The 16,118-nt window shown below is 42.1% G+C and overlaps 1 protein-coding gene across 3 annotated transcripts in view; it reads left to right on the forward strand.

Moving 5' to 3' along the window:
- Positions 1-16,118, forward strand: part of LOC110533971 (pyruvate carboxylase, mitochondrial) — a 95,961-nt gene that overhangs the window by 64,634 nt on the left and 15,209 nt on the right. For all 3 annotated transcript variants that reach the window (XM_036990382.1, XM_036990383.1, XM_036990381.1), the window contains 6 exons: positions 9,774-9,918; positions 10,414-10,503; positions 10,636-10,857; positions 11,551-11,707; positions 11,889-12,129; positions 12,294-12,543. In XM_036990382.1, coding sequence (XP_036846277.1) covers positions 9,774-9,918; positions 10,414-10,503; positions 10,636-10,857; positions 11,551-11,707; positions 11,889-12,129; positions 12,294-12,543 — 1,105 coding nt within the window. The remainder of the gene's footprint in view (positions 1-9,773; positions 9,919-10,413; positions 10,504-10,635; positions 10,858-11,550; positions 11,708-11,888; positions 12,130-12,293; positions 12,544-16,118) is intronic.

A 16,118-nucleotide genomic window follows, 5' to 3' on the forward strand; every position in this document is an offset into this window, starting at 1 on the left:
CGTTATTGTCCGGTTGAAATATTATAGATCATTTAGGCTAAAAACAACCTGAGGATTGAATATAAACATCGTTTGACATGTTTCTATGAACTTTACGGATACAATTTTGATTTTTTTTGTCTGCCTGTTTTGACTGCGTTTGAGCCTGTGGATTACTGAAGAAAACGCCCGAACAAAACTGAGGTTTTTGGATATAAAGAGACTTTATCGAACAAAAGGAACATTTATTGAGTAAATGAATGTCTTCTGAGTGCCACCATATGAAGATCATCAAAGGTAAGGGATTAATTTTATCTCTATTTCTGAGTTTTGTAACGCTTCTGCTTGGTTGGTTACTGTTTAATAATTTGTCAACTGGGCTATGTTCTGGGCTAGGAATGCTTTCGCCGAAAAGCATTTTATAAATCTGACACCGTGGTTGGATTAAAACCTCTTGAGGATAGGGAGACGCTAGCATCTCAACTGGCCAATTGCCAGGGGAAATGCAGAGCGCCAGATTCAAATAAAATGCTCTAAAATTCAAACTTTTATTAAATCACACGTAAGATACTCAATTAAAGCTACACTCGTTGTGAATCCAGCCAACATGTCAGATTTAAAACATGCTTTTTGGCGAAAGCATAAGAAGCTATTATCTGATAGCATGCACCCATCTGCACCAGAAGTAAACAAAAGAGCTAGCATAGCAGGCGCTACACAAAACGCTGAAATAAAATATAAATATGCATTACCTTTGACGAGCTTCTTTTGTTGGCACTCCAATATGTCCCATATGTCCTTTTGTACGAGCCCGTTTGATCCATAAAAAAAACAGCTTAGAAAAACGCATCGTCACTACAAAATATTTCAAAAGTTGCCTATAAACTTTGCCAAAATATTTCAAACTACTTTTGTAATACAACGTTAGGTATTTTTAAACGTTAATAATCGATCAAATTGTAGACGGGGCAATCTGTATTCAATACATGAACGAAAAGAAAAAAGCTCTGCTCTTCACTTCTTGTGCAACTCAGAAAAGTGTCCCCCGTTCCGAGTTGGCCTACTTCCTGATAAAACAAAGGAATAATCTCAGCCATATTCCAAAGACTGGCGACATTGTGTGGAAGCGGTAGGTAGGAACTGGAAATGGATTGCTATTAAATATCCAATGGCAAAGACAATTTAGGGAAGAGAGATGGGGAAAAAAATAAAACATTCTGAACAGTTAGTCCTCTGGGTTTTGCCTGCTACATAAGTTCTGTTATACTCACAGACATGATTCAAATAGTTTTAGAAACTGTTTTAGTGTTTTCTTTTCTTTTCTTATATTCTTGGCATGAGTAGCAGGAAGTTGAAATTGGGCACGCTATTTATCCAAAAGTGAAAATTCTGCCCCCTAGCTTTGAGGTTAACAAGAAGTTAATCTTTAAACCTATGTAAAAATAAGTTTTGTTGTCTGAATTTTTATAATGACCATTTCTGTATTTGATTTTGGCGCTCTGCAATCTCACTGGATGTTGGCCAGGTCTAGAGAGGTTAATTTTGCATAAAACTTTGAAAGACCTGTTTCATAGGACACAATCAAAGTTAACATACAGTACCATTTAGAAGTTTGGACACACCTACTCGTCCAAGGGTTTTTATTTTATTTTTTACAATTTTATACATTATAGAATAATAGGGAAGACATCAAAACTATGAAATAACACAAATGGAATCATGTAATTACCGTAAGTGTTAAACAAATAACAAATATTCAGTGGATGTAGAGGGTGCAACAGGTCAGCACCTCAGGAGTAAATGTCAGTTGGATTTTCATAGCCAATCATTCAGATTTAGAGACAGCAGGTGCGGTAGAGAGAGTCCAAAACAGCAAGTCCGCGACAAAGTAGCACATCCAGTGAACAGGTCAGGGTTCCTTAGCGGCAGGCAGAACAGTTTAAACTGGAGCAGCAGCAGCAGCATGACCAGGTGGACTGGGGACAGCAAGGAGTCATCAGGTCAGGTAGTCCAGAGGCATGGTTCTAGGGCTCAGATCCTCAGAGAGAGAGAGACAGACTGAGGTTGGAACCGAAAATCTCCAATTTGGACTCATCATACCGAAGGACAGATTTCCACCGGTCTAATGTCCATTGCTCGTGTTTCTTGGCCCAAGCAAGTCTCTTCTTCTTATTGGCGTCATTTAGTAGTGGTTTCTTTGCAGCAATTCGACCATGAAGGCCTGATCCAAGCCGTCTCCCTCTGAACAGTTGATGTTGATATGCGTCTCTTACTTGAACTCTGAAGCATTTATTTGGGCTGCAATTTCTGAGGCTGGAAACTAATGAACTTATCCTCTGCAGCAGAGGTAACTCTGGGTCTTCCTTTTCTGTGGCGGTCCTCATGAGCGCCAGATTCGTCATAGTGCTTGATGGTTTTTGCGACTGCACTTGAAGAAACTTTCAAAGTTGACTCGAATTGACTGACCTTTATGTCTTAAAGTAATGATGGACTGTCAATTCTCTTTGCTTATTTGAGCTGTTCTTGACATAATATGCAGTTGTTCTTTTACCAAATAGGGATGTCTTCTGTATACCACCCTTACCTTGACACAACACAACTGATTGGCTCAAACGCATTAAGAAGGAAAGAAATGACACAAATTAACTTTCAACAAGGCACACCTTTTAATTGAGATCATTCCAGGTGACTACCCCATGAAGCTGGTTAAGAGAATGCCAAGAGTGTGCAAAGCTGTCAAGGCAAAGGGTGACTACTTTTAAGAATCTCATATTTATTTAACATTTATTCATAGTTTTGATGTCTTCACTATTGTTCTACAATTTAGAAAATAGTAAGAATAAAGAAAAACCCTTGAATGAGTAGGGGTTCTAAAACTTTTGACCGGTAGGTGTAAAGTGACTAACAGGATAGATGGTTTTGAGAGAGAATTGTTACTGCATTCAAATGTGGCAGCACTGTACCTTTGTCACTGTTATCCTGTGAACCCCGTTCATTGCTGCTCACCGCTATTTATTATTATTAATTGTATTATTTTATTTGCTTACATTAGTGTTTTCAATAGGCCACTAGGCTGTAAATAGGCACTAAGTGCAATGGTCAGGTCAATCTGAGGAAGATGTCAGCTTGACGACGAAGCATCAGTCAGCTGTACTCATCTTGAACAATGGATGAGCTAAAATACATCTCTGCCTTTTTTTTTTTTTGATTGCTCAAACTTCTTTCTGCCTTAAATGAGTACTTTCTGAAGCTTTTCTTGGTAAGCCATTCTCCTCTTATGAAATATTCAACATTTTGATTAATTTTATATTAAAAGTCATTATACATTTTTTAACAAGTTGATCGCAATGTTCCCCAATGCGCCTTGAATGTTAACTTGTGGTCGAGGGATATCTGATTGTTCAGCAGTTTTTTGAGCGAATAAAGAAGATTGTAATACTGGCTTGTTTTCCATGCAGTGGTCTGGGGCTGTACGGTATGGCATTCGAAAGAATCGATTGCGGATGATAAAGAAGAGCACAGAGGACTACAGTAGGATTCTCAACCCAAACAGAAGGGATTAAGGTTAATACAGGTTAACACCAGCGCTATAGCTGAATCTGACAGCATGGCTTTTTACCCTGAATTTGAGGGAATGAGACAAAGGAGAGGAGGGAAGACTTAGCCCCATCTTCCTCCTCCTCCCAATGGTTCCTCTCATCCTTGTTTTTATTCTACTCTGGGCTAGTTTGCGGTTTTTAGGTGAGGGGAGTGACTCCACCTCAGCCAGACATACACTGGGGATATATATAGAGGACTTGGTACAGTGTAACACCCACCCTACAGTGAAACTGTTGTATGCATCAAACCAATGAGAGCTTGGTCATGCTGGCCTCCTGACACAAACATAATGGTTATTTAGTCTATTTATTTACTCTGGTGTATATGAAGACGTGACATGGGTCTTTCACCACAGACCTAACTCTCATTTTGACTATTGTGTATAATTTAGATGATAAATGTGTGAATCTAATCTAGCTGCAGGAAATTTGTGGAATGATTTACCTGGTGAAGCTGCAGGGGGAAATTGATTTTGCTTCAATCCAAAGTTATTCAGCCTGGACAATGGTGGATGCACGTCCCATGGCAGAGGATCTATTCTAGATCATGGACAGCAGTGCCTGGCACTCTGAACCTTACAGAACAGTACTGTCAGAGAGTGTAGAAAAAACCCACTGAGGCTGGCAATTTTCACAACACTGTCAGAACTTTTGCCAGTTGACAAATTGGGGAATATTTTTGAGGCAAACTGACCTGATTTTTTTTTTTTTTTGTGCCTTTCTCTTAATCATGAATGGCTAATTTGGAAGCGGTTTCATGGATGCGTAATTGATCACTGAGTCCAAAGAAGAGGCCTTGAAGCGTTTCCCAGATGCATTGTCCTCAAAGGGCTGTTTTTTTTTCCCTTCCCGCCCACTTGAAGCAGTCATTCTGAAAACGTAATATATATTAAACTAGGTTTGTTCTTGATGGTTTCCCAAGTTATTAACAGCAAGACTCACAAAACAGTTAGTAGAGAGCAGGGAGTGTCAGGGCACAAGCTACATCTCATATTCTTACATAACTAGAGAACAAGAACGATCCAATTTGTATGTTTTATCAACATTGAATACCAAATTTAATGAATTGCAGCATACTGTAAACATAACCATCATCCTGATGCAACCATGATGGACTAATTTTGCCCTTCTCAAAGTTTACAAACTTTATTTGGTTTTTGAACTAAAGTTTTCAAAGCAGACCTGCTCATACAGTGCATTCGGGAAAGTGTTCAGACCCCTTTATCCATGATTTGTTATGTAACAGACTTAATCTAAAATGGATGAGGTAAAAATGTTTCAATCTACACACAATACCCCATAATGACAAAGTGAATACAACAGGTTTTTAGACATTTTTGCTAATGTATTAAAAATAAACATACCTTATTTATATAGGTATTCAGACCCTTTGCTATCAGACTCAATTGAGCTCAGGTGCATCCTGTTTCCATTGATCATCCTTGATGTTTCTCCAACTTGATTGGAATCCACCATGTGGTAAATTCAATTAATTGGACATGGTTTGGAAAGGCACACACCTCTCTTTATAAGGTACCACAGTTGACAGTGCATGTCAGAGCAAACACCAAGCCATGAGGTCGAGGGAATTGTCCATAGAGCTCTGAGACAGGAATGTCGAGGCACAGATCTGGGGAAGGGTACAAAATAAATTCCGCAGCATTGAATGTCCCCAAGAACACAGTGGCCTCCATCATTCTTAAATTGAAGAAGTTTGGAACCACCTAGACTCTTCCTACAGCTGGCTACCTGGCCAAACTGAGCAATCAGGGGAGAAGTGCCTTGGTCAGGGAGGTGACAAAGAACCTGATGGATACTCTGACAGAGCTCCGGAGTTCCTGTGTGGAGATGGGATAACCTTCCAGAAGTACAACCATCTCTGCAGCACTCCACCAATCAGGCCTTTATGGTAGAGTGGCCAGACGGAAACCACTCCTCAGGCACCATAAGAACTCTGACCATGAGAAACAAGATTCCTGGTCTGATGAAACCTAGATTGAACTCTTTGGCTAGAATGCCATCCGTCACGGCTGGAAGAAACCTGGCACCATCCCTACGGTGAAGCATGGTGGTGGCAGCATCATGCTGTGGGGATGTTTTTCATTGGCAGGGACTGGGAGACTATTCAGGATCGAGGCAAAGATGAACAGAGCAAAGTACAAAGATCCTTGATGAAAACCTGCTCTAGAGCGTTCAGGACCTTAGACTGGGGGCGACAGTTCACCTTCCAACAGGACAACAACCCTAAGCACACAGCCAAGACAACACAGGAGTGGCTTCGGGACAAGTCTCGGAGTGGCTCAGCCAGAGCCCGGACTTGAACCCGATCAAACATTTCTGGGAAGACCTAAAAATAGCTATGCAGTGACGCTCCCCATCCAACTTGACAGAGCTTGAGAAGATATGCAGAGAAAAATTGGGAGAAACTCCCCAAATACAGGTGTGCCAAGCTTGTAGCGTCATACCCAAGAAGACTTGAGGCTGTAATTGCTGTCAAAGGTTCTTCAACAAAGTACTGAGTAAAGAATCTGAATACTTATGTAAATGTCATATTTCATTTATAAATATTTTTTTTTATACATTTGCGAACATTTCTAAAATCCTGTTTTTGCTTTGTCATTATGGGGCATTGTGTGTAGATTGAAGAAAGAAAAACAATTTAATCAATTTTAGAGTAAGGCTGTAACATAATGTGGAGAAAGTCAAGGGGTCTGAATACTTTCCGAATGTACTGTATACGCAGAACAAAAATAACTTAACGTGCAACAACTTCAAATATTTTACTGAGTTACAGTTCATATAAGAAAGTCTTTCAGTTGAAATAAATTAATTAGCCCCTTATCTATGGATTTCACATGACTGGGAATACAGAAATACATCTGTTGGTCACAGATACCTTTTAAAAGAAAAAGGGAGGGACGTGGATCGGAAAACAAGTCAGTATCTGGTGTGACCACCATTTTGCCTCATGCAGCGCAACACATCTTCTTCACATAGAGTTGATCAGGCTGAGGTGATGGCGGTGAATGGCACGACAATGGGCCTCCAGGATCTCGTCACGGTATCTCTGTGCATTCAAATTGCCATCGTGTTCGTTGCCCGTAGTTAATGCCTGCCCATACCATAACCCCACCGCCACCATGGGCCACTCTGTTCACAACATTGATGTAAGCAAACCACTCACCCACACGATGCCGTACACGCTATTTGCCATCTGCCCAGTGCAGTTGAAACCAGGATTCATACATGAAGAGCACACTTCTCCTGCGTGCCAGTGGCCATCGAAGGTCAATCAATCAATGTTATTTATAAAGCCCTTTTTACATCAGCTGATGTCACAAAGTGCTGTACAGAAACCCAGCCTTAAACACCAAATGGCAAACAATGCCGATGTAGAAGCGATGTGTGGCTAGCAAAAACTCCCTCAAGGCAGGAACCTAGGAAGAAACCTAGAGAGGAACCAGGCTCTGAGGGGTGAGCATTTGCCCACTGAAGTCGGTTACGACGTCAGGTCAAGACCCAGGTGAGGACGACGAATACGCAGATGAGCTTCTCTGAGACAGTTTGTGCAGAAATTCTACGGTTGTGCAAACTCCATTTCATCAGCTTTTCAGGTGGAAGGTTTCAGATCATCTCGCAGGTGAAGAAGCCAAATGTTGAGGTCCTAGGCTGGTGTGGTCTGCGGTTGTGAACCCGATTGGACATACAGCCAAATTCTCCTAAACGAAAGGCGGCTTATGGTAGAGAAATGAACATTAAATTATCTGGAATCCACTCTGGTGGACATTCCTGCAGACAGCATGCCATTTGCACGCTCACTCAACTTGCGACATCTGTGGCATTGTGTTGTGACATTTTAGAGTGGCCTTTTATTGTCCCCAGCAGAAGGTGCACCTATGTAATGGTCATGCTGTTTGATCAGTGTCTTGAAATGCACACTAACAGGGATGTAAACCAATTTGTCCACAGAATTTAAACAAGTATTTTTGTGCGTATGGTACATTTCTAGGACATTTTATTTCAGCTAATGAAACATGGGACCAACAGTTTACATGTTGTGTTTTATATTTTTGTTCACTGTACATCAGCTGGTGAGCTACGGGGGAGCAAGCGATGTGAGGGCAAACAGGCTCAGCTCCTGCTCTGATTTATAAACATCTTAATTCTTGGCTAATATGTTGGCATGCATAGCTTTTTTTTTTAACCAATTCTGTTAGTTATTAATATAGGAATTTGGATATTACCGTTATCAACACACTTGTCACTCCCGTTTAACAACTCTAAATTGCTTTGGCACAGTAGGCTTAATGTTGCATAACATTTTGAAATGTATTAATTTGAAGAAAAAATGTAAAAACATAATTCCACCTTTTGTGTGTATGTGTGTAGGCAAGTGACACATCTTAATTTAATCCATTTTAAATTCATGCTGTAACACACAACAAAATGTGGAAATAGTCAAGGGGCGTGTCCATATTATTTGATATTCTTTTTTATATCATATTATTGTCCATGACTTTCTAGTCCATGGACCATATGGTTCAAGAGAAAATAGCCTAATTTCATGGAAAAAAAGATTCTAATCAACAATGGGAATAATTTCAATTAACTCTGCAATTATCGACCTTTCACAACTGACACCTGTTTGTCACCAAAACATTTACAACCGAGACATATAAAGGATAATTCATTCTGAAACCCTCATTAAATACCGATGGTATTCACTAAGTTGATGGTTTATACACTGAGTATACAACAATGAGGAATACTTGCTTCTTACATGACATGGACTGACCAGGTGAATCAAGGCGATGGCTATGATCACTTAATGATGTCACTTGAAATGATGATGTCAAATGAAATCCACTTCAAGCAGTGTAGATGAAGGGGAGGAGACAAGTTATTTTTTAATTTTTTTTTTAAGTGAGACAATTTAAACTTGGATTGTGTATGTGTGCTGTTCAGAATGGGTTTGAGTGTCAAGAACTGCTACACTGCAGGGCTTTTCACCCTCAACTGTTTTACCCCATGTGTATCAAGAATGGTCCACCACCCAAAGGACATCCAGCCAACTTGACAAAACTGTGGGAAACATTGGAGTCAACGTGGGCCAGCATCCCTGTGGAGTCCATGCCCTGATGAATTGAGGCTGTTCTGAGGGGAAAAGGGGGATACAACTCGATATTAGGAAGGTGTTCATAATATTTTGTACACTCGGTGTAATTTAGGATAGTTTTACAGCTTTTGTTCATTCTTATTTGATTATTTTACATGTGATAAAGCCACACAGAGGGCCAGAGATAATTAAAGACACTTGAGATAATTTTTAAGTACCCAAAAGTTAAGTTACTTAAAATCCTTAAGTTACCAAAATGCAGGTAGGTTACTGGTAAACTTAGAAAGTTCCCAGTAATGTACCCTCCCTTTGCAACCCTAATTATGACCAAAGCGGCTGTTTTTTTTATTTAATTTTTTACCCATAACAGTAGGAGTAAAATATCTAAATGCTCAGCTCTTACTGTACAACCAATCTTCTACTTTGAGATGCTTTGTGGCTACAGGCCCTGTAATTAGGTCTGCTGTACAGTACGAGCGCTGGCTCTGTGTAGGCTTACTAGACTATATGCTGTTTTGAAGTGTGTAGTAGAGATTTGATTTGAGATGGTCTAAGATCTTGAGACTTGAGCAGTAGCCTATACTATCCTCATTTTATATTCTCTCGTTTCTTCGCTCTCTCTGCGTCTCGCTCTCTCTGGCTGTGGCTTCTCGCTCTGTGTACCCCAGGGCACCTGAGACAGATGTGCAGCAGGGCACAGGGGAACATGCAGTGCATATGTTGAGGATTAGCTGGGATTCTGGGATTGTTTTGCTCACTGATCACATTGTGTATTCTGCGCTGTGTGTTTTGGCCTGATAGTGCACACAGAGGATGGGACTCAGTGTGACGGTATTGAGTGTTGCAAGTCATTTTGATTTGGGACTGACCGCAGAATGACCTCACACCCCTTCAAGACCATTTGCACTTCAGCAGTGTTTTTGCATTTTCAGGCACTGCTCTCTCTCTCTCTCTCTCTCTCTCGGTCCCTGGTGTTCTGTATCATGCAGACTGTCTTGTCAACCGTTTTGTCATTTTAACATCTCTCGCCCTCCCTCTTTCCCTCTTTTTCTCTCGCTCTCCTTTTTTTCCCTGCACAGACCAACATCCCCTTCCTCCAGAACGTTCTGAGTAACGATCAGTTCCTGTACGGCACCGTTGACACCCAGTTCATAGATGAGAACCAGGAGCTCTTCAACCTCAAGCCGGTCCAGAACCGAGCCCAGAAGCTGCTGCACTACCTGGGTAAACTCACTGCAGTTACATGTATTTTTTTAGAACTCTTCTTGAACTCCATTTCAAACAATTGTTTATTTCAGAATTCTACGTTTCTTTGTGTGTGTAGATTTCTATTTGACATTTAGACATGTCAACACTTACTCAGTCATCTGAAGTGCAGCTAATGATAGTCTTGATTCATTTAACAATTAAAACTCCCCTCCCCTAGATCAAGAGGTGAGTTAGTTAGATGAATTCATGCCTGGCTGGCACTAAAGACTATTGACGGCACAGCTGTTTCTTCAAGCATCGCCTACCCATGAAGTGTGTTGTATTGTACATCAGGTTGACTATTGAACTCTGACATCATCCGTTCACACAAATGACACCTTTACTATGAGTCATTCTTTTCCTTGAAGATATGCTGTTTGTCTCCCATATAATGATATTGGTTGGTTTGAAATGCATACAACGATGACCAACTCAGAGTTTTCTGATCCCCCTCCTGCTGTCTGGTTTCAGGTCATGTGATGGTAAATGGCCCCACCACTCCCATCCCAGTGAAGGCCAAGCCCTCCTCTATCGATCCTGTGATCCCACCCATTCCTCTGGGTAAGACTCCAACCCTACATAACCTCCTATCAGCTTCCTGTAAAACATGTTTTTTTTTCTTGTAGCAGTCCATTTTTGTCTTGATTTAGTCAGTACAACATAGTGAAAGCTGTATGTATTGATGTGGATTAGGTGAGCCTCCAGTTGGGTTCCGTGAAGTCCTCTTAAGGGAGGGTCCAGAGGGCTTTGCCAAGGCGGTGCGTGCCCACAAGGGTCTGCTGCTCATGGACACCACCTTCAGAGATGCCCACCAGTCTCTCCTAGCCACACGTGTCCGCACCCACGACCTCAAACAGGTCGCCCCCTTCGTGGCCCATAACTTCAGCAATCTCTTTAGCGTGGAGAACTGGGGAGGTGAGCAACACTTGTAGCCTCTACTCCTTTATTCTCTCTCTTTCTTTCTTTCTTTCTACTATCACACTTTTCTCCATCTCAATCTGCGCTTTCTGCTTTGCTCTGGCCCGAATCTGCCACCTGCCTCTGTTTCAGTGGCATCATTTATAGACGTTATGTTTTCAAAAGTCACAGTTTCAATTTAAAGGTCAAATAGAATCAACTGCTAGGGTGAAGAGAAAATATGACACTGCCCCAGGGCCAGGTTCACATCGTTGAGCAGAGCAAGTGAGTCGACTACTGCGTCTGGGTTACTCAGGAGTGGGCTCTCCTCAAGTCTGTTTTTGAAGTTGATACGGGCAGACTGGCCGTACGTTTCTAAGTAAAGACTGAAGAAAAGTCTCCGTCTCCATCTGTAGCAAAGTGTCTTATGAAATCCATGTTTTATTTGGATAGCACTTTTTTACAAACTAAGGCCGCAGAAAATCATCTTGGCCCCCTTTGAAGCAAAACTATTGTGACAGTGTCCAAAAAAAATTGTTTGATGTTGAGGTAGCTGGACATCAGACTAGGGAGGAAGTCCATCAGTCTCTGGAGGACTAGGAAAGTTTGTCTATGCAGGGGAATCTGTCCATTTTACTGTCTGTTTTATGGACTTTCTCGTCAATGGAGTCTGTTGCTATGGCAGATATTGATCTTTCCTCTTCTGAGTAGGTGCCACTTTTGATGTGGCAATGCGTTTCCTGTGCGAGTGTCCATGGAAACGACTGCAGGAGCTGAGAGCTCTGCTGCCCAATGTGCCTTTCCAGATGCTGCTGAGAGGAGCCAACGCTGTGGGCTACACCAACTACCCCGACAACGCAGTGTTCAAGTCAGTACCTCTGCCCTGGATCAAACACCCCTACTCCAACTAGAACACACATCGTCTCAACCCCAGCCCTCACAGTTTGACGGTCATCGTCTGCATAGTATTTCTTGAAAGTATCACCCTTAAACCCAAGGGTTCTTCATTTGAAGCATGTACTTATCCACCTTTCAATGGTTCTGACCAGGTTCTGTGAGGTGGCCAAGGAGAATGGCATGGACATCTTCCGTGTTTTCGACTCTTTGAACTACCTGCCCAACCTGATGCTGGGTATGGAGGCTGCTGGGGCTGCCGGGGGGGTGGTGGAGGCCTCCATCTCCTACACAGGAGATGTGTCTGACCCCATGAGGCAGAAGTACTCTCTGGACTACTACCTGAAGTTGGCTGATGAGCTGGTCAGAGCTGGAACACACATACTGAATGTCAAGGTAGACTGGCACTGAACCTGCTCTGTCATCAAACCCAGTAATGCGGTTTATCACAATCAATTACACATTTTATTTATATTCCGCTATTTACAAATACTTGGAATCAGCAACTCGGGCATAAATAGTCTGTGTGTCATGTTGTTGACTCCTTGCTCTTTCTTTAGGACATGGCAGGGCTGCTGAAGCCTGAGTCTAGCCGAATGCTGATTGGTGCTCTGAGGGACCGTTTCCCTGACATGCCCATTCACGTCCACACCCATGACACGGCAGGCGCCGGCGTGGCCGCCATGCTGGCGTGTGCCGAGGCTGGGGCCGACATCGTAGACGTCGCTGTGGACTCCATGGCTGGGATGACATCGCAGCCCAGCATGGGAGCCATTGTCGCCTGCACCAAGGGAACCAAATTCAACACAGGTGAGCTGCCAGCCAATAGAAATATAGTGAGCTGCCAGCCAATTGAAAATATAGTGAGCTGCCAGCCAATTGAAAATATAGTGAGCTGCCAGCCAATTGGAAATATAGTGAGCTGCCAGCCAATTGGAAATATAGTGAGCTGCCAGCCAATTGGAAATATAGTGAGCTGCCAGCCAATTGGAAATATAGTGAGCTGCCAGCCAATTGGAAATATAGTGAGCTGCCAGCCAGTTGGAAATATAGTGAGCTGCCAGACATTTAGAAATAGTGAGCTGCCAGACATTTAGAAATAGTGAGCTGCCAGACATTTAGAAATAGTGAGCTGCCAGACATTTAGAAATAGTGAGCTGCCAGACATTTAGAAATAGAGTGAGCTGCTAGACATTTAGAAATAGTGAGCTGCCAGACATTTAGAAATAGAGTGAGCTGCCAGACATTTAGAAATAGAGTGAGCTGCTAGACATTTAGAAATAGAGTGAGCTGCCAGACGTTTAGAAATAGAGTGAGCTGCCAGACATTTAGAAATAGAGTGAGCTGCTAGACATTTAGAAATAGTGAGCTGCCAGACGTTTAGAAATAGAGTGAGCTGCCAGACATTTAGAAATAGAGTGAGCTGCTAGACATTTAGAAATAGAGTGAGCTGCCAGACGTTTAGAAATAGAGTGAGCTGCCAGACGTTTAGAAATAGAGTGAGCTGCCAGACATTTAGAAATAGAGTGAGCTGCTAGACATTTAGAAATAGAGTGAGCTGCCAGACATTTAGAAATAGAGTGAGCTGCCAGACATTTAGAAATAGAGTGAGCTGCCAGACATTTAGAAATAGAGTGAGCTGCCAGACATTTAGAAATAGAGTGAGCTGCTAGACATTTAGAAATAGTGAGCTGCCAGACATTTAGAAATAGAGTGAGCTGCCAGACATTTAGAAATAGAGTGAGCTGCCAGACATTTAGAAATAGTGAGCTGCCAGCCATTTAGAAATAGAGACAACTGAATTGTGCTGATGGTTAGTGTGTCGTCACTCTGCTTATCCCCTTCACCTCAGCAGTTGAGTAAAAAACAAAGACAACCTTATGACTTAGAGAATGTGAACACGTGGGAGATGATGCAGTACATGTGCAGACTAATGTAAAGCAGAGGAAAATGAAGGATGTTTGTTGTGGAGAGGGAGAGAGCAACGGGGAGCGGGAACTAGAGGAAGAGGCAGAAGGAAGATAGGCCGCACATAGCTCACCCACGACCCCGCGACCTTCAGTTAATTGAGACATTACTGCAGCAGATGAGTCTTAACCCGCTGTAATGACCTGGCCTGCAAGGCTCCGTAAAGCTCTGTCTCTGCGTGGGAACAGGAACGTGGTCAAAACCAAGTTCTCATGGCTGCAGCCATCTTTGTTGCTAGGGGAACGGCCGTGAGGCGAGATCATTGGCCCTGTGTGGCATTGTTATTTAGGAGGGAACCATTCAGCAGCAGGCTAGTGCTATCACCATGCATACACCTATGAGTCTGACGGTTACAGTGTGCTTTGATTCATGAAAGATGGAAGACCAGGTTTGAAGGGCTGTTCTTTTTCATTCCTAATGGTTTAGATGAACAAAGACTAGAAGATAATATTCTCACAATTGATGAGCATCTAATCCTTCCCACAACATCCATGAAATGGCTTAGTAACTCTTTATTTTGTACACAATGAATCAGGGTTTGATTAGCTGCTTGTAAAAACCCTTAATTAGAGCCTTATCGTAGGCCACCTGAAACAAAGTGGAGGCAAATGAAATAATGGAGTTGCTGTTTGTTTAGAATTGAACAACACTTGAGAATATAAAACTCCATCCATAATGAATTAGTCATGAGGAGAATGGAGGTAGCAGCTGCTCTGAAATGACTTGACCATGTACTGGTGTACCGTTGGGAATTCTACGCTACCTGAGCACAAGTGAGCACTTAACAGTTAGTTCGTTCTTTCTCGTTCTAATCCAGTTATCTAGTTTTTATTAAAGGGAAAATGTCCTCTTTAGAAAATGAAATGTGGCAGGACTCTGCGAGATTATTCTAAAGCCCAATCCACGCTGTGAAATTGAGTCGTTTTCAAAATGATTATAACCCAGAAATAGTTTTGTTGGATGCGAGTTGATGAAAGCGTAGACGGCCTAGAGGTGCAATTTAGCATCTTTCTTTAACTTGTTCCAATTTTCCATTTCAAAACATGTGCCTCTATGGTCTCCAGATTCTCTCATTCCGATAATTACTGTTCAAGGACACAAGGCACAACTAGATTTCGTGTTGGAGTGTGTATGTGATTGTGCTCTCGACAAGCAGTTTTAAACCGATCAGAATGCTCACATTCTGAGAAAAAGACATGTTGTATTCTTTGTTGATTTAGTTTATTCCCGTGAAGTCTACCAATCTATCTCTTGCTCTCTCTCTCTCCTGCTCCTTCTCACTGAGTAGAAGGCTGCCTAGGTAATTGAAATGTCAAGCAAATTCCGTCTTATTCCCTTCTCTCTTTTGAAATGTTGCGCTTTAGTGCAGTACAGTTTTGTCCATTTATTGTCAAATGAATTCAAAATTAATTCCAAATATGACTTTGGGTATTCATGCATGAGACAGGATGACTGTTTTCATTTGTATTTCTTCCCACTAGTATGCTCTCTTACTTGTCTAAGCTCTCTTTTGGTCTGCTACGAAAGGTCGCTGGTTCGAATACACGAGCCGACGAGGTGAAACATCTGGCAAGGCACTTAACCCCAAAGAAATGTTACTGCCTCGGTCCCATTTGTTCATATTTATTGTGTCGACTTGTTTCTTTATCCTAACTAATGGTAATTGTTTACAGAAAACCCTCAAGTGCCTCAATTAGTATTTTTCACCTTTCCTCTTTTCCGTGATCCCTTCTCATCCACATTCTCTTCCTCTTAAATTACTTCTGAGCACTTCACTTCTTTAATCTTTCTACCCATCCATCTTTCATCTGCACTGGGAGCTCCCCTCTGGCGAAGGTCCCTTGTTCTCTCCCTTGATGTGTATAGATCATCTTTAAGTCAGCTCTAGTCCTGAGGGACAGGAAATGTGGTCAATGTCACACTCTCGCTCGCTTTCTCTTTTCAATTTCCTCCTCCCATGCTGATGGATATGTGCCAACAGATGTGTATGGTTTAGGGAGTGGGAAGTTTCAGATTGATATCAAAGCTTAAAATTTACTAGGCTCTGAGATTGGTTGGAGAATTTGTGGCCTGTGTGTGTGTGTGTGTGTGTGTGTGTGTGTGTGTGTGTGTGTGTGTGTGTGTGTGTGTGTGTACGCTGGCCTGAGTGTGTGTGTGTGTGTGTGTCGGAGTTGTGTTTGTTGCCAGGTGAAGCATGGGGCTAATTGTAATTATAGCAACAGGCATTAGGATTGGTCATCAGGTTTAAATGAGAGTATTGGCAGCAGAGGGTGCATTGACTGACTGAGTGTTCCTGCTTTGGAAGCCCGTGAATGCCTAAGTGGTGAGCACCACACTGATAAGCTTTAGGGTTCTGTGGCATGCCTCCCACATACAGTAGATGAACACATCACATTTAACATACAGTGGATGTCGGA

This window comes from Oncorhynchus mykiss, chromosome 10, assembly GCF_013265735.2.
Source record: "Oncorhynchus mykiss isolate Arlee chromosome 10, USDA_OmykA_1.1, whole genome shotgun sequence".
In the NCBI taxonomy this organism is placed as follows: Eukaryota; Metazoa; Chordata; class Actinopteri; order Salmoniformes; family Salmonidae; genus Oncorhynchus; species Oncorhynchus mykiss.